At 39.0% G+C, this 19532-nt stretch overlaps 1 protein-coding gene across 1 annotated transcript; it reads left to right on the forward strand.

Annotated features, from left to right (window-relative positions):
• Nucleotides 1-14057: 14057 nt before the first annotated feature.
• LOC122299276 lies at nt 14058-19266 on the forward strand. The gene is made up of 4 exons (XM_043109417.1): nt 14058-14418; nt 15229-15427; nt 15642-16830; nt 17883-19266. Exons 3-4 carry the CDS (start codon nt 15703-15705, stop codon nt 18933-18935), a joined length of 2181 nt encoding a protein of 726 aa, XP_042965351.1. The 5' UTR covers nt 14058-14418; nt 15229-15427; nt 15642-15702; the 3' UTR covers nt 18936-19266.
• Nucleotides 19267-19532: the final 266 nt, after the last annotated feature.

Consider the following 19532-nt stretch of genomic DNA (forward strand, 5'->3'; position numbering starts at 1 on the left):
TTTTGCCCTTTCTTCTTCTATTTCTTTTTGTCTTTTGATATCATGTTTGCCTGATGTCTTCATAGTCAGGACCTCCATCTTTTGGTTTTCGGTTTTGATGCTTTGGAATCAGACAAGTATGTCAGATTGTAAAGTTATTTTTACTGTAAAAAAAGATCTAACGTATCAGATGATGCTATATTAATTTGTAAATTTATTTTTTTAAAATAATCTCTTTATGTCCTTAATACTTCTCTTTCAAGTATGATTGAAAAGATTAGTTTTGTTTGTCACTTGGAGATATCAACTGGGAATTGGTAAGAACAACACATCAGGTTTCTCAAACTAGCTTTCTTGCTATAAATATTGAAAAAAGATTCCCGGTAATCCGTATCTTACTTTCTTGTTTTTTGTTTTTGTATTCCACACCCCTCCTACGAGATGTCCAGATTTTAATTATAATTAGGCAACTTCGGTCCAACTCTACTATGGTATTCTTTTTTTATGAGGGTACCAACCTATATTTGTTTCGGTCTGGAACCATAATCAAAATCCGATTACATGGATTCTGAACCGGGTCGAGATTTTTTCAGGTCTGGATAAACAGGCCTACAAAAGAGGAGACCGGGAACTGCCTCTCGAAAGAAGATGCGATATGATAAGTTAGAATTTACTTCTTAAGCTAGACTCTCGGCCCTTGCTCGCTAGGCTGTTTTGGACCAACTGAGCAAATTAGTATGAGTATGGCCCTCAATTTCTTGGCCCACCCCAAAGAGTTAAGACGGGCCCAATTTTTTCAAACAATCCAAAAACGGGCCCCCACACGACCCTCGTGTTTTTTGAATTTGACCCCCTCCATTCTCTCTATCAGAAAATCCGGGTCGATAGAGATAGCGTGCCATTTTGTCCGGGTGGTGTCCAGCCGTACAGAGGCTGGTTATTTAACGTGGTCAACTCCCAATACAGCAGTGAACTGCGCTCCACGTTCGCTGCATTTCTTAATAAGCTAGTAACCAAAATTCCTAACTTACTTGTGATGATCATGATCTTCCTCGTATATCTGAAGCTATCCCCCAACCCAAGACGAATTCCTCCAAAAACCCGAAAATAAAACATACTATAATGTCTTTTTTCATGTTTTTCAAACATCTGTTTCGTCTGTCTTAAGCACAAACCCTGAATTCTCCCTTAGCCGCCGCATACTTCCACCTAGGGCAAATGCATGCAGCAAATTAACATATCTCTTGATCATGGCGTCCACACGGTTGCTTTGAACAGGACTTTAACTTATATTATCTCCACTGCAAGAAAACGGCTTGGGTTCTCCATATAAAAGAACACCCACCTTCATTGCTTTTCATTATCGGACTTTTGATATATATCTACAGATAGAGTTGATTATGTGTGACTTTCTTTCTCCGCAGAACTTCGAGAGAAATATGATGATGAATCTTGGTTGCTTTTTGAACTTCTTGGTACTAGCTTCATGGACTTTCATGGCTAGCACTATTTCTGAAGCATTCCCAGACCCTACCTGAATGACTAGTGCGTTGCTCGTAAGAGTTGACCAGTGTGGTAACGGAGGCTTCCAGAAAATACAGGACGCCATTAATGCAGTGCCCTCAAACTGTTGAAAACCACCAAAGTGTGAGACCAAAAGTCCACTTATTCTACTTAGCACCGTCCAACTTGAAACTCGGCACCGTCCAACTTGAAACTCAACATCGTCCTATGTGCTAAAGATCAACTATAACTGCTATAGCTCACTATTAATTACGGCTAATATTCAATAGAGCTTCTCCTATAAAATGAGAGCTCATATGTGTAAACTGGTGTGGGCAAAAATAGAGAGATAGAGGACTTGAGAGAGGAATTACTAAATGTTTGTAATCTTATACAAATTTAGTGAATTTTGGATTCAGTGGACGTAGACAAGTTGTCGAACCACTTAAATATTGTCTCTATATCGTCTTGTGTGATTCTTGAACAAGCCAGAGGTGCAACATTGGTATTAGAGCTTTGGTTTCATGCTGTCTAAAAATCAAGTTGATCGAAATCAACTTTTGACAACTCCAGGGTGTTCTTCGCATCAAGACCAATCCGTTGTCGCAAACGGAATCGAAAACAGAGGTCGGAGGAGTTCACACGCGCCTTGAGAAGTACGAGAGTGAGTCCACGCGCCTCACTCGTAGTTGGAGGTTGAAGATGACTAAAGAACACACTCCACACATACTCCCCACACGTCTCCACACGCCCAGGAGGTTCAAGACGTGTGAAAGATACGCTCCCACACACCCTCACGCGCCCTAAAAGCCCTCGGCGCTTGTAATCCAAGCACCCCAAACGCCTGTGGTCGGACCCCATGAAGAGAAGGGCCAACCTAACCCACCCATGGGCTCATGCATGCCATGGGTCAACTTGGCTCATGCCAATTATGTTATTGTTTATTATTTATTTTAATTTAATTATTTATTTTCTAAGGGATCTATTGAGGATTTCCAAATTTTAATCCTTATAAATAAAACTCTTAGTCTTTGCTTTTACGTCTTTTGGCAAGTTCCCTAGAGGATGATTATTTTGTTTAGGAGATCAACAATCGGTGCTAGGTACTTGAGCTTTTTGAGTGCAATTCGTGAATCCCAAAGAGAGGATCACACCTTACAATTCGTGAATAGGTGTGATTTATTTATCTTGATCTTGCAACTTGGTGTAATTCGTGAATCCAAGTTGTTGTTATCTTTGTTTTTATCAAGTTATTAATTCATGAGGTTTATTTCAACTATTGTGCAATCCATGAATCATTAGTTGATTTGTTACATTTTGTTCATTCAAACTCTTAAGCATTTTACTTCGTTCTTGAGTGTTCATCATTTTGTTCTTGGTGTTCATCCTTCCATTACTCATTTGATTCTTCCATACTCTCATTTTCGACCACTAAAGTGTTTGTCACTTTCCATAAATCATTTCTTCCACAAAACCGTAGCCAGCCACCTCAAGTCTCTATAAGGTAATTCCTTCCTTCTAGGAGTCTTGACTCCCTCCCATTTCAAATTCCTTAATTTAAGGAATTGACAATCAAATTCAATTACTTAAATCACTCTTCCTAAAATCTCTCTAGTCAATTATTGACTTGTCATCCTAATCTAAATTCGAATCCCCCCTTCCCTCAAAGATTCCTCCCATCTTGCAAACCTTCCTTAAAACCCTAGCCAAATCACCACCTACTATACACGGCATTACCATCTTTACCCTTCTTCCATTCCAATTTACCCTAGCCAAAATCCCCCAATTCTCCATAAAGAAACTTTTTTCCTTTTAGGAGTCTTGACTTCATCTAATTTAAATCCCTTAGTTTAAGGAATTGATAATCCTCTTCAATTCCTTAAATCTCTTATCTATTAAGTTAAAGAATTGATAATCTCCTTCAATTCCTTAAATCTCTCGTCCTTTAAATATCTCAAGTCAACATTGACTTTCCAAACTAGTTCCACCAATTCCTCAAGGATTCCTACCACTTAGGAATCTTTCCAAAACCCTAGCCTCCACCATATTGGCACCAACCCTAATTCCCTTGGGCAATTTTGGCAACCCTAGTTGTCTCATAGCTGAAATCCCTAGCCTCACTACCTCTCATCAACTCTAGCCCAATCAACTTGGCTCCACACTAAAGGAACAAGCCCTAACCGTCCATAGTGAATTGCAAGCCATAAACACTTAGGCTACCCAATTCCATTATCATCTCCATCATTCCATTTCCCAAACAACTACCATTTGTTGAAGACCAAGCAAGTTGGCAAGATCACTCGGTCACCAACAACACCAAGGTGAGCTTATAGACTTAATGTTTAGGGACAAGTCCGAGGTCCCTAACGGCCTGGCTGCAATGCGTGTATCACACGCACTAGACAATCAGGACCATTCGTTTTCATATCTTTTTCTAGGCTTGATCTAAGTCATTTGGAGTCCAATTTTAACGATCAAATAGTGCTTTTCAACTATTTGGATCATTTCAGATTCATCCGTATGGTTAGAATTTTGAAATTTGTTGTACAAATTTTCTAAATTCATATGGAAGGATCTGGAAGAAATAGGAGTTCTTAAAATGCTAATAGCTCTGGGCGTCGATCCACAGTTTCAAATGCCAAGTTTGAAGTTTAGAAGTTTGATGGAACAAGCAACTTCGGCATGTGGCACTGCGAAGTTATGGATGTTTTGATCCAACAAGAGTTAGAAATTGCATTAGAAGAAAAACCATATGATATAAATGAAAAGAATTGGAGGAAGTTTAATACCCAAACTTGTAGTACAATCCCGTTATGCCTTACCGAAGATCAGAAGTATTTTGTCATGAAAGAGACAAATCCAAGGGAACTTTGGCAGAAATTGGAAGATAAGTTCATGAAAAAGAATATTGAGAGCCATTTGCACTTGAAGAAAAAGCTCTTCAAATTTCAGTTTCGTAAAGGTATTTCTATGTCTGAACATCTTAATAGTTATAATCAAATTCTTACTGATTTATTAAACTTGGATGTTGAAATCCAAGATGAAGATAAGGTTTTACTTTTATTAAATTGCTTGCCTAATACATACGAGCATTTAATTACTACACTACTGTATGGAAAGGAAAAGATCAGTTTTGATGATGTATCTAGTTCTTTAATTAGCAATGAATACCGTAGAAAAGACAAGCAGCTACTTCTAGATACATCAAGTGAAGCATTAACAGCAAGAGGGAAGCCACAGTCAAAGTATCCAAGAAAGAAGAAAGGTTTTCAATCGAAAACTCGGGCCACATCACGTGGTTCATCAATTGGGAGAAAACTTGCCAAAGACAAGTATTCCTTTTGTCGCAACGAAGGACACTGGAGGAAGAATTGTCCCAAGCTGAAGGGACAATAGCAGAATCAACCCACCACAGCCAATGTCGCAAACATAGATAAAGATTCAGATTTTACCTTGACAAGTTCATTATCCATTTTTCATTCTGATGAATGGATTATGGATTCCGGATGTACCTATCACATATGTTTCAATCGGGACTGGTTTATTGACTTCACAAAAATTGAGGGTGGAGCAGTACTTATGGCAACAACTCCACCAGTACTTATGGTAACAACAGTGCCTATAAGACTCAGGGAATAGAAGCATTCGGTTGAAGATGCACGATGGAAGTGTCCAAACTCTGACAAAAGTTCGGTACGTTCTGGACTTGCGGAAGAATCTCATCTCACTTGGATCTTTGGATTCAAAGGGATTCAGAATCACTATTGAAGACGGAACTCTCAAAGTAGTAATGGGAGTTTAGGTGGCTATGAAAGGTTTGAGGCGAGGAAACTTGTACTTCTCGCAAGGAAGTATTGTTGATGGAAGAGCTTCCACATGCTATAAGAAGCTAGATGAGACTGATGCTGACACCACCGGTTTTTGGCATATGCGTATGGGACACGCTGGAGAAAAAATTTTGCAAACACTAGTGAAGTAAGGCTTACTCAAAGGTGCTAAGACTGGTAAATTATCTTTCTATGAGCACTGTATATTGGGGAAGCGGAGGTGGATCAAGTTTGGAACCGCTGTACACAATACATAGGGGATACTTGACTATGTACACTTCGATATTTGGAGACATACAAAAAATGCATTTTTGGAAGGTAAGCATTGGTTTGTAACTTTTATAGATGATTATTCTTGTCATGTGTGGGTGTATACGATGAAGAATAAAGATGAAGTGCTTAACATCTTCCTTGATTGCAAGAAAATGATTAAAACTTAGACCAACATAAAAATCAAGCGGCTCAGATATGATAATAGAGGTGAATACACTTCAAACCCATTCATGGAAGTATGCCGGAGAGATGGAATTGTCAGACACTTCACGATACGAGGAACACCGTAGCAAAACGGTGTGGCAGAACGGATGAATAGTACTTTGCTAGAGAAAGTGTGCGATGTATGTTACTGGATGCTGGAATAAGTAAAAAGTTTTGGGCTGAAACTATGACATATGCCTACCACCTTATCAACCGACTACACGCAACTGGCAATGATGGGAAGACACCCATTGAAATGTGGAAATGTACACATTTTACTGATTATGACTCTTTACATGTTTTCGAATGTCCTACTTACTATCATGCTAAATAAAGTAAGCTTGATCCTAGAGTCAAGAAAGTAAAATTCTTAAACTTTAGTACTGGTGTAAAAGGGTATAGAGTCTGGTGCATAAAATCTAAAAAGGTAATCATCAATAGAGATATTACATTCAACGAATCTAAGATGCTTAAGTCACTTAAGCATAAAGATTCCAATGAAGGCAGTCATGATGGTGAAACACCAGATGATTCACAGAATGTGAAGTTTGCTACTTAAAAGGATTCGAGAGAGCATGGACAAGATAAAGCTGATAGTCCAATCACAGTACCTCCACATTAGCCCGAATAAATAGCAACCGATAGGTTGAGACGAGAGAAACATGTACCGACACGTTTTGTAGACTACGTGACATATGCACTACCAGCTGAAGGGGGTGAGATCCCAACCACTTATAGAGAAGCCATACAGTCCGGTGAACAAGTTGAATGAGAAAAAGCAATGAATAAGGAGATGTAGTCTCTTCACTAGAACCAGACTTGGGAGCTTGTGCCGCTTCCATAAGGAAAGAAGTCAATTGGCTGTAAGTGGGTCTTTAATCAAAAAAAATGATCAAGCTACTAAAAATAGAGTACGATACAAATCTAGATTGGTAGCCAAGGGCTACGCTCAGACAGAGGGAATTGACTATAGTGAAATATTCTATCTTGTTGTGAAGCATTCATCTATTCGGATATTACTAGCTTTGGTTGCACAAAATGATCTTAAGTTAGCACAGCTTGATGTGAAGACAATTTTCTTACATGGTGATCTGGAAGAGGAGATTTATCTGTCTCAATCAGAAGGTTTTAAACAAGCTGGGAAAGAAAAATGGGTCTGCAGTCTAAAGAAATCCATATATGGCTTGAAGCAATCACCTCAACAATGGTATAAGCGGTTTGACCGCTTTTATGATGGATCTGAAATACACTCATTGCCAATACGATCACTGTGTATATTTTAGAAAACTTGCAAATGGATCTTTCATTTATTTACTTTTATATATAGATGATATGTTAATTGCATATAAAGGAAAAGGGAAAATAAATCGTTTAAAAACTCAGTTGAGTCATGAGTTTGAAATGAAAGATTTGGGAGAAGCACAGAGAATATTGGGGATGGAGATCAGCAGAGATAGGTTGAAAGGTACAGTTCACCTTACTCAGAAACAATATTTGAAGAGAATACTACAACGCTTCAACATGGACTCGAAGATGAAGCCTGTGAGTACTCCAATGGCCTCATATTTCAAGCTCAATGCATTGTAGTCTCATAAAGATGATGAAGAGCAGGACTACATGAGGAATGTACCATATGCTAGTATTGTTGGAAGCTTAATGTATATCATGGTGTGTACACGACCTGATATCTCCCAGGTCGTTAACTTAGTTAGTTGCTATATGCATTAGGGGTGTAACTGGTCCGGTTTGACACGTTTTGTAGACTACGTGACATATGCACTACCAGCTAAAGGGAGTGAGATTCCAACCACTTATAGAGAAGCCATACAGTCCGGTGAACAAGTTGAATGAGCAAAGGCAATGAATGAGGAGATGCAGTCTCTTCACTAGAACCAGACTTGGGAGCTTGTGCCGCTTCCATAAGGAAAGAAGTCAATTGGCTGTAAGTGAGTCTTTAATCAAAAAAATGATCAAGCTACTAAAAATAGAGTACGATACAAATCTAGATTGGTAGCCAAGGGCTACGCTCAGACAGAGAGAATTGACTATAGTGAAATATTCTCTCCTGTTGTGAAGCATTCATCTATTCGGATATTACTAACTTTGGTTGCACAAAATGATCTTAAGTTAGCACAGCTTGATGTGAAGACAATTTTCTTACATGATGATCTGGAAGAGGAGATTTATCTGTCTCAATCAGAAGGTTTTAAACAAGCTGGGAAAGAAAAATGGGTCTGCAGTCTAAAGAAGTCCATATATGGCTTAAAGCAATCACCTCAACAATGGTATAAGCGGTTTGACTGCTTTTATGATGGATCTGAAATACACTCATTGCCAATACGATCACTGTGTATATTTCAGAAAACTTGCAAATGGATCTTTCATTTATTTGCTTTTATATGTAGATGATATGTTAATTGCATATAAAGGCAAAGGGAAAATAAATCGTTTAAAAATTCAGTTGAGTCATGAGTTTGAAATGAAAGATTTGGGAGAAGCACAGAGAATATTGGGGATGGAGATCAGTAGAGATAGGTTGAAAGGTACAGTTCACCTTACTCAGAAACAGTATTTGAAGAGAATACTACAATGCTTCAACATGGACTCGAAGATGAAGCCTGTGAGTACTCCAATGGCCCCATATTTCAAGCTCAATGCATTGTAATCTCATAAAGATGATGAAGAGCAGGACTAAATGAGGAATATCCCATACGCAAGTATTGTTGGAAGCTTAATGTATGTCATGGTTAGTACACGACCTGATATCTCCCAGGCCGTTAGCTTAGTTAGTTGCTATATGCATTAGGGGTGTAACTGGTCCGGTTCGGTCCGGTTTTGGACAAAATCTAGGACTGAACTGGTAAGCACCGGTTTTGCATTTTTAAAAACTGATTACGCACCGATTTTCCTCCTAAACCAGTATTTCGGTTTTACCTGTTTCTGGTCTGGTTTGGTCCAGTTTTTCAGTTTTAATAAAATACAAATTTGTCATAAAAATTTCGTTTAAAAAAAAATTGATTTAAAAAATTCTGTTTTATTAAAAATCTATTACCATTTACAAAATTCTATTTTATAAAAAAAATCTGCTATGTAAAAAAATTATGATATAAAAAATCTACTTTATAAACAAAATTCTGCTATATAAAAAACAGCTATATAACAAAAACTAAAATAAGAAATCTAGTGTTAAAAAAAAATCTGCTATAATCCTATATTAGACGATTAGTATTAGTATATATGTGACACCCCGTTTTTATGTGTATTTTCACTGAAGGAATATTTTAATTTAATTAATATAATATTTCTTTTATTTTAAATTATCAGATTTTAATTGGATTTTAATTGCTGCTGAATTTAAATTGCTGTTTAATTTATTTTAGCTTGTCTTTGGATTTAAAATTAAATAGTTTGTTTCTACTAGTTAATTATTATATTTTAGTTTTACATTGTGTTTAAAATATTTTCTTAGTTTTATTGCTTTTAAACTTATTTTCGTTGGATCAGTTGTTGGACTCCAGAGGTGAGGATTGGACCTCATTTCTTTTCTTTTCTTTTTTTCTTTTCCCTTTTCTTTTCTTTCTTCTTTCTCCTCTCCCGCGTACGCAGCAGCCCCTTTTTTTCCTTCCGTCACCGCCTGTTTGTCAGCCCCATTCTCCGCCGTCCGGCCACCTTTTAGTGCACCGTCACCACCATTCTCTTCCCTTCCACCAGAGATCATCTCCACCAATTTTCAGAGCCATCGGACCAGCCGTTAGCCTTCGAGAGCCGCCGGAAGTCGCTGCACCTGCTCTGTTTTTGCCCCTGTCGCCGGTTGCTTTCGCAGCCCAGAACCGCCGCTCGCCGGCGGCGTGGCCTACACCACCCACCCAGTTTTCTTCCCCTCTCACCGGTGAACATCTCCACCAAGTTTCACCTCCATCTGAGCCACCATTAGCCGCCACGAGCTCCTCCAAGCCATACGGTTTTTCACCGTTTCCAGCGTCGTCGCACCACCTCCGGCCACCATCTTTTCACAGCTTCTTCCCCTACCTCTTGCCGACCTAAACCCCATTTCCGGCCTCGATCCATTTCCGGAGCAGCTCCCACGAGCTCAACTCCGTTCAGCCCCTTTTTGGCCTTCGACCGCCATTTCCACCACCATCCACGGCCAAAACTCATTTCCCGTAGCTTCATAAATATCTCAAGGCCATTCCCTATCAATCCCGAGCCTTGGTTTGTCCCCGTTCAAAAATGGGTAATTTATTACCCACGGCAATAGTGTAAATTACACTGTTACGTTGCTCTTCCTCCGTCGTTTGCAACGCTGCGAGCTTTCTAAAAATATCATATAGCGCTATAAGTATTTTCCAAACTCTACTTTTAGATTTAAATGTATTTTGCTCATTCAATAAATATTTTATCTGCTGGTTGGTTGATTCCGGACTGAGTCCGAGGAGTTCGGGGGTCGGATGGATGGAGGACGGAGTTGCTTGTTTTATTGATATATGTTGGTTGATTATTTTTATGCATTGATATGGCATTACATGGTGTATGCATGTGTGTTTTTGTTCAAGTGTAAAAAGCCTGTGTATTGGCGTAAATGGACTTACGGGTGCGTGCGTATCACGACCCCAAGCCGGGATGGGGTATTATCCCGGTGGAGCTATTCTGGTCACTCGGGAGCGGAATAAACTGAGTGATGTCCCCTGGGTTGTCGCTAGGCGACGACGGGAGCGGGGGCTAGGGGTTGCTTGGCTACGAACGCGCCGAGCGCGGAACCGGGCATTGCTCTATGCACCGACTCCGTGGCCCTTCGCTGGCGAGGGCTAGAGGATGCTTGGCTACTAACACGCGGGGCGTGGAACTGGGCATCGCTCGTTAGGTGTCACATGCGTAGTGGTACTCTGCGGTGTGGCACTGGAGCCAGGGTGTGCGGATGAACCCTACGGGAGGTCATGGTGCATACAGATAAAATGGTTTTTGGTTTGAGACGGTTATAGAGGCCAAATGTGACTTTTGGCGTGGTTTTTTGGAAATGATGTGTTTTTGGGGCCAAATGGGATTTTTGGCGTGTGTGGAAAAATATGTTTTTATGGGTTTTGCGCATTGGCATCACTTCATGTATATTGTTTGAGTTCTATATGTTTTTATCTGGTGATGTTTGGATTTTACTTACCTGCGGTACCATTTTTGGTTCCGTAGATTTTGGTGCAGGATTCGAGGAGGAGAAGGAGGCTGAGCCCGAGGATGCGGCTCCACCGGAGTTTTGAGTTGAAGTAATGTTTTGTAGCCGTATTTAAAACTATATTTGTGTTATGTAATATTTTATTTATGTATGTTTTGAACAACTTGTATTATATTAAGAAAAATTCTGATACTTAGTTATATGACTTTCGTTATCCGCTGCGTTTCCTTTGCACATTTGTTGCTTTTACACACACTTGGCACTCGTCATTAGGGTGGTGACCCGGGTTGTCATCATCCGGACGTCTCGATTTCCCCGTGTCCAGGCGTGGGGATTTGGGGGCGTCACAATATATATATTAGTATTAGTTATAGCTATATAATATATTAGACAATATAATAGTATTAATATTAGACTATTAGTATAACTATATATTAGTATTAGTTTTGATGATTTAGTATAACTATATTAGTATGAGTATAACTATAGTCTATATTAGAATATTAGTATTAGTATATATGTGATTATTTTTTATGTGATTAAAAATTATATATAATATTAATATATAAATAGTACCGGTCCGGTCCGGTTCGATCCGGTCCAAAACTAACCGGAACCAAAACGGGACCAATTCCAGCCGGTTTTTCATTTATGAAAACCGGTTCCGGACCGAACCGGTCCAAAACCGGCACAACCGGTTCGGTCCGGGCCGGTTTTCCGGTTTGCTGGATTTTTTTTACACCCCTAATATGCATAATCCTGAAAAGGTGCATTGGCATGCTGCTAAATGGATTCTACGGTATATTTTAGGGATCGTAGATATTGATTTGAAATTTGAGAAGAGTGAAGATAGTTTAGTAACTGGATATGTTGACTCAGACGATGCATGTGATCTTGACAAACGTCGATCGATAACTGGATATGTGTTTACTATGGCTGGAGAACTAGTTAGTTGGCGATCAAATTTGCAATCTACAATTGCATTATCATCCACGAAGGCTGAATACATGGCTGTAACAGAAGACGTGAAAGAAGCCATTTGGTTACAGGGATTGGTAACAGACTTGGGCTTTAAGAAGCAACAGGTTATCGTTTCCTATGATAGTTAAAGTGCAATTAATTGGTCAAGAATCAAGTGTATCACTTTTGAACAAAATACATAGATGTCCAATTTCACTTTGTATGTGAAATATTAAAAGAAAAGGACAACAAATTTCAAAAGATTGGCACTGAAGATAATTCAGCAAATATGTTAACGAAAGTCGTCACAGGGATCAAGTTTCAACACTGTTTGGACTTGATCAATATTGTACACTGCTGAGCACCCTCGGGTGTATTGGAGCCTTAAAGTGCATTTGATAGCAGAAGTCTCTCGTGTCAAAGAATGAGGTGCATGCATTTGAAGAATGAATCAGTTTGTAAGCAGTCCAGTATGGCACATTTGGGTGGAGAGAGTAATTGTTGAGAACCACCAAAGTATGAGACCAAAAGTCCACTTAGTCTGCTCAGCTCCATCCTATGTGTTGAAGATCAACTATAACTGCTATAGCTCACCATTAATTACGGCTAATATTCAATAGAGCTTCTCTTATAAAAAGGAGAGCTCATATGTGTAAACTAGTATGGGCAAAAACAGGGAGATAAAAGACATGAGAGATGAATTACTGAGTGTTTGTAATCTCATACAAACTTAATGAATTTTGGCTCCAGTGGACGTAGGTAAGTTGTCGAATCATTTAAATATTGTCTCTATATCATCTTATATAATTCTTGGACAGGCCAAAGGTGCAACACAAACAACTCGGAGCTTGTGTATATTTGGGTGAAGGCTAGGATATAAACAAAAAAGATTGTTGTGCCTGCAGACAAGCCCTTTATAACAATAAGTGGAAGAAACACATCTAAGACTGTGATCACATGGAAGGAGGGAGGGGAGATCCATGAGTCTCCAACGTTTTCTGTCTTGGCTTCTGATTTTGTTTCAAGATTCCTCACCATCCAGGTATATTATTATTATTATTATTTGAAAATTTTATTGCAAGACCCTCACTAAGATGGAAGAACTAACATTTACACCAAAATAATAAATAAAGAATTACAAGTATAAATAAGGAAGTTTTCAACAATCAGTGCACAAAACTTCTTAAAGCATCCCGATTCTAATTTCTTATCTTATTTACTATTATTAATTTTGGTATTTTTACCAAGTTCTTGATTGCCTTTTGCCTATCTATGAGCACAAAGTAATTGAGCATATATATATATATATATATACACATACTACAACAAATACAGCTTTTTACAACGATAACGCGGCAAAAAATCAATTTCCTATCGTAAAAAGGGTTTTATGTATAAGTGGTGTGTTGACACGTCAAGTTTATAAATAGCAAAACTCTTAGAAATATAATTTTTCTCTTGCAAGAATTTGGTATGGAAGATGCACCGCGTCTAACGTTGTGGCAGGATTTGAGTTGTCATGTCAATAGTATGAAAGATGCATCATAGATATGTCGGGATTTGATCTGTTGTGGTAGCGGATGGAGGTTATATTCTTTATTTGATTTGTAAAATGGTAAATAGTGTTGATAAGATAACGTGATCACTCACGATGCATGAAAGTCATGTAATATATATACTACTACATGATGATCGATCGATCGATGTACAGAATGCAAATTGTAGTATTTCGTTTCCCTTTTTTTTCTCTTTTTTCTTTTCATTTTATTTTAATTAAACACCCTGCCAGATCAGCATTGGTGCGCATGTATGCTTGCGAAGAATTGTTAGTGTGCAAAGGGATTATGGAGTTTTCAAACATTCGTGCTTTTCGTATCTCTACCTTTAACGTATTCTAGTTTTTTTAAGAAAAAATTTTATCATAACTACAACTGCATATTAATATATATATTAATTTAATATAATTAATTAAAAATAAATTTTATTAAAAATAATATTTATTTAAATTTTAAATATTAAAAATTAATATTAATATATAAATTAATGCATGAATTTACTTATATCAGAAAAACCTTTGTTGTTATACCTTTATGCCTAAATTAAAAAACCACAACCTATATCCCACGCCGCCCGCCCGAACCCCCCCCCCTTCCCCCACCCTTCTCCACTCTTTAGTTTTTATTTTCTCTTTCTTCTCACAGTCCATAAGTCTCACTCTCCCTCTCCTCTTCTCACGCCGTTGCCGCCCCCCTCGTCGGTGTCTTCGTCTTCAACGGCGCAGCAGCGGCGCAGCCTCAACCTCTTCTCACGCCGCCCCCCTCTTTGTCTTCAACCCACGCAGCAGCGGCACACGGCGCTACGCCCACTGCTCAAGCCCACCTCTCTCCCTCTCTCCTCTTCTCACGCCGCCCCCCTCTTCGGCATCTTCGTCTTCAACCCACGCAGCAGCGGCGCAGCCTACCATTGCCCCACCGCCCGATCTTATCCTTACTACGTACTCTCAACTGGGTATGCTTTCTCGCCCACACACGCACGTTGCTTGGTTTTCCATAAGGCAGATCCTTAAAGTGTGTGTACATGTTTTGGGCTTAATTAGGGGTTTTTTTTTAGAAGCTTAATTCGTGTATGCAGCCTTTGATTTGTTCTTTCCTGCAAAGATGGTAGGTTCACCATTTTTTTATTAATTGGTTTATCAGTTTATTGGGAACTCAAATCTTTGTTTTTGGACATACATATAGTACGTTCAGTAATATAATGTACTGATCGGTTTTGAATAACCTTTTGCAATGTAGTATGGGCTGGTAGATTCGAGTAACCACACTAAGGGATGTACCTAGTGATCTTTTGAATTTTTTTCTGCATCACAATGTCATCTTTTCTGTTCTTGGCTTTTGTTCAATGAGTTATTGTTAGGGACAATTGTTACTGTAAATTTTCATCTGAATTAATGTGAGGAGATTCATCAAAGACTTATTATGTTATGGGAAATCAATTCCTTTCAACTATGTGAGTCGGGATATAACCAATGGTTTGATTGGCGTATTTTTCCTCGATATGAATTTTTTATAGGTTTCATACCTTTTCTTTTCAGGTTTTTTTGTGGGCATGCTTTGGAATTAATTTTGCTGTAGGTTTATCGTTAAAATCTTGTAGTTTATATTTAAATGCTCTCCATTTTTTTTATGGCAAGTTAAATCTTCCTTCTTATTTGTTTCCGGTTTTTTAAATATATACCTCAGCGATTTTATTAATATGCATTGCATAGATGTCAATTTGAATCTGTCTTCTGAAATTTTTTGTGGTGCTTCCTTCTTGTAGTGGAGGTTGGACAATCTCTAGAATTCCTTTGGACAATCTCTAGAATTCCTTTGGACAATTCTATTATTTCGCATGTCCATCAGGCGGCTACCAGCCTACCACTGAGAACTCGCCCTCAACATTTGCCCACGCTCAGCTCATTTCTCAACGGCTGACGGTCGGGTTGACGCCTTCTGGCTTCTAACTTTCTTTACTTCAGGTAAAGCTTTCGTCTTGGGTTCTGCCACATCTCTTTATTCTCCTCTGTTTCTTTTGTCTCTATAGGCTTAATAAGGTCTGTGTTTGTTTCTCGGGAAAGTAAAAGGAAATGCTGGAAAATGGGTTTTCCTTCTCGGTCATGCTCTACGCATTCTGATCGGTAATCATTTTAGTTTTTAATGTGTTTTCTAATTTATTTGCTCACTGGTATTTAGGCTTGCAAGTGGAGATTATTGTTGATCAGTTGCTATTGGAATTTTTTTCACTCTGTGAAACATGAACTTTTGGAAGTTTGTTTATGGGAAAACAGTTATCAATCTACCAAGATTGAATGGGAAGTTTCCACCTCCGTGCCGACCTTATGTTTGTAGAAATGCTCGCTTGAGTACAGTGCCGATATCTACTTCATTTAATTCACCAATAAGTCCTCGCTCTAAACCTGTTCAGAAATCTGGTTTCCCAGAACCCGTTTCATCCTACTGTAGATACATTCACTCTACCAATGGAACTGCAATGAGCAACTCAGGTGGTGACTTGAAACTCAATTCTGAGGAACCTGGGGAGGATGATGGGACCATGAATGAATTCTTGTCCCGATTTGTCTGGATAATGCGTGGCAAGCTCGCTGAAGCTTACCCAGATTGTGATAAACAGACAATTGATGGAATGCTTCTGATCATCGTTGGGAAAGTTGCATCAGAGATGGAAAAGGGTGATCTTGAGCAGATGCTTGGTGCTGCAGCAGCTACTCCTTCACAGGATTTTAGTGATGATTTGTGGAAAACAGTTTGGGAAGTTAGTAATATGGTTTTGAATGATATGAAAAAGGAAAAGAAAAAGGAAAAAATGAAGGGTTTTCTGCAATCTGAAGAAGTTAAGGAAATGTGCAGGTTTGCTGGTGAAGTTGGTATTCGTGGGGATATGCTGAGAGAGCTTAGATTCAAATGGGCTCGTGAGAAAATGGAGGAAAGTGAGTTTTATGACAGTTTGGAGCACATGAGAAGAGAAGCACAAGCCCAAGATAAAGAGGAGAAAGCAGAGGGCAAGGTAACTGAAATAATGGGTGATGAGGCTCCTGTGACTGAGGAGAGGCCTAAGGTTTTTACTCTTCCTAAGAGACAAGGGAAGATAAGCTACAAGATTTATGGTCTTGATCTCTCTGATCCAAAGTGGGCTGAGGTGGCTGATAAAATTCATGAGAGAGGGGAAGTAATTTGGCCTCAGGAACCAAAGCCAATATCTGGGAAATGCAAATTGGTTACAGAGAAGATTCTGTCACTGAACGAGGAGGATGATCCATCTCCCCTGTTGGCTGAATGGTCGGAACTTCTTCAACCAAGCAGGATTGACTGGATCACTTTGCTTGACAGATTGAAAGAACAGAGTACTAGTTTATATTTTAAGGTCAGCTGCGTTATTTCACCTTTCTTCGTATTATCAAGAAATTTTGCAATATTGGTCTGTAACTTATTCCCTTTTGTTTCTAGGCTAAAATTTGAATTTCAATGTAATTAAGATTTTTTCGTAATACCTTTCAAAAGCTTATGAAATGCCCATAACTCGCAAGATGTAGATGTTCGACATTTTCTGTTCATCTTTGTTTTGGTAGTTTTTTTAAAAAAATAAAATGCTGCATATTAGCTTCAAATGTTAGTTGCTTTTAGTTCAGCGTCATGAGTTTTCTCTTCTCATCATCCATTCAAATCATGCTCACCAACAGCACCATTCTCATTGTATTTTTTTGGAGTGATCAACTCTATTATCTTGTAGCAATGTGGAGAGTATAGTCACTTGGATATAAATGCACGATGGGTGCTGTGTCTTGTGATAAATTATGCATATCGTTGACTTAGAATATGGTTCCAGGATATGTATAATTTTTTCTAGTTTTTAATTGTTGTGTAACTCCCTCCAGAGGTATGAGACTAACAACTTTTTCTGAAAGGATCATATAATGTGCTCCCATTTGTATCCTATTATGTTTGGCATGTTTCTGGTCTCTCTTGGTTTTGTTGCTCCCCAAAGTATATAAATTCCCTTGCTTCCTGGACACTTTGGCTCTTAGAATGAGGAGAATTTACAGATATAGGTACAGAGGAGAGCTAATTACTCTTAACTCATTGGAAGCTAATCAAGCTGCTTCTTGTAGAGCTTAGAGCTTTCAAACATTTTTTGCTGAATGATGTCATCATTTGAAGCAATGGATCCATAGAAGCATGGAAATCTATTGCATTGGAAACAAGAATGAGATTGCAAGTGGGTCTCAATGTACACCCCTGATGAATGTTGCACTCTTTCAAGGACAAAGTTACTAATGTTTGGATGTATGCTTACACATGCCAATTGTGAAAGTCTAGGAACATGCACCTGGATATCTTTCTTGTTTGTTGAAGTTATAGAAGCTGCCATTAAATTTGACATTTCATTTTGTTGATTTGAAATGATTTGTTTTGTAGGTAGCAGAAGTAGTACTGGGTGAAAAGTCTTTCCAAACGAACATCCGTGATTACTCAAAGCTTATTGATGTACATGCGAAAGAGAACCGCTTAGAAGATGCTGAAAGAATTCTTAAGAGGATGAATGAAAATGGCATTGTACCTGATATTTTAACGGCCACAGTTTTGGTTCACATGTACAGCAAGGCAGGCAATCTTGACCGTGCAAAAGAGGCATTTCAAAGTTTGAGGAGCCAGGGTTTCCAACCAGACATGAAGGTTTACAACACAATGATCATGGCATATGTAAATGCCGGCCAGCCCAAGTTGGGCGAGTCACTGATGAGGGAGATGGAGGCAAGAGACATCAATCCGACACAAGAAATTTACATGGCATTGCTTCGGTCATTTGCTGAACGTGGAGATGTTGGTGGGGCTGGGCGAATTGCAACCACTATGCAGTTTGCAGGTTTCCAGCCAAGTTTGGAGTCTTGTGCTTTGCTTGTTGAGGCATATGGGCAAGCAGGTGACCCTGAGCAGGCAAGGAACAACTTTGACTACATGTTAAAAGTTGGGCACAGACCTGATGACAGGTGTACCGCTAGCATGATTGCAGCATATGAGAAGAAGAATTTATTGGATAAGGCTCTCAATCTCTTGTTGCAGCTGGAGAAGGATGGATTTCAGCCCGGAGTTGCAACATATACTGTTCTTGTGGATTGGTTAGGCAAGTTGCAACTGGTTAATGAGGCTGAGCAGCTATTGGGCAAGATTGCTGAGCAGGGTGAGGCCCCTCCTTTTAAGGTTCATGTAAGCCTTTGCGACATGTACTCGAGGGCTGGAGTAGAGAAAAAGGCTCTTCAAGCTCTTGGGGTTCTGGAGGCTAAGAAAGAGCAACTGCGGTCAGACGAATTTGAGAGAATAATTAATGGGCTTATAGCAGGTGGGTTTGTGCAGGATGCTAGAAGGGTATATGGGCTGATGGAGGCTCGGGGTTTTGTAGCCTCAGAGCCACTCAAGGTGGCCATGATGGCATCTCAAGCTTTCAGTCGGAAGAGACATACGATGAGATAGTTCGTTGGTATTTTGGGACTGCTTCTCAGGTCTTTGGAATAGAAAATCCAACAATAAGAATGTCCTATAGGTTTAGGAAGTCATAGCACTCTGCATGGCCGGCAGGATGTAATCCATAAAGATGTTGATTTACCTTTTTCTCAACTTGACATCTTAGCTTTTTAGAGTTGCGTTTTGTGATTGTTTCCATAGTTGTCTTGCCATGGTCCCATCCCAAGTAGTGTAATGCATCTTTTATGCCCCTTTCTGGACCACTAGACATAGAAGACATATTCTGTCAATCGACAGGGGTATGTATTTTATTCTGTAATTCAATTGTTTGCTTTTGGGATGTTCTTGTATCATTCATTAATTGCCTGTGGGCTCAATCTACCTCTCTCTATTTATTCGTGGGAGAAGCTTGTTACACTTTAGTACAAAAGCCAGCCCAATTTACAAAGGTAATAGGGCCCATAGGCCACTTCATAACTTATTTCGTGAATTTAGTTTTTTAGTCTATTGTTTACTAATTACTGGGACTTGTAGTGTAGCCGGTATTGGGTTTGAGCCATTTGGAATACTTTTCCTTTCATTGCTGTTTTGCATTGCAATTCTTGT

The sequence above is a fragment of the Carya illinoinensis genome, chromosome 16 (assembly GCF_018687715.1).
Source record: "Carya illinoinensis cultivar Pawnee chromosome 16, C.illinoinensisPawnee_v1, whole genome shotgun sequence".
Taxonomy (NCBI): Eukaryota; Viridiplantae; Streptophyta; class Magnoliopsida; order Fagales; family Juglandaceae; genus Carya; species Carya illinoinensis.

What these genes read in the sequence shown, in the direction of transcription:
- LOC122299276 (XM_043109417.1), top strand. Translation starts at nt 15,703, where the DNA reads ATGAACTTTTGGAAGTTTGTTTATGGGAAAACAGTTATCAATCTACCA. An exon ending in GTACTAGTTTATATTTTAAG is followed by an intron (nt 16,831 to 17,882) that starts GTCAGCTGCGTT and finishes TTTGTTTTGTAG; the next exon opens with GTAGCAGAAGTAGTACTGGG.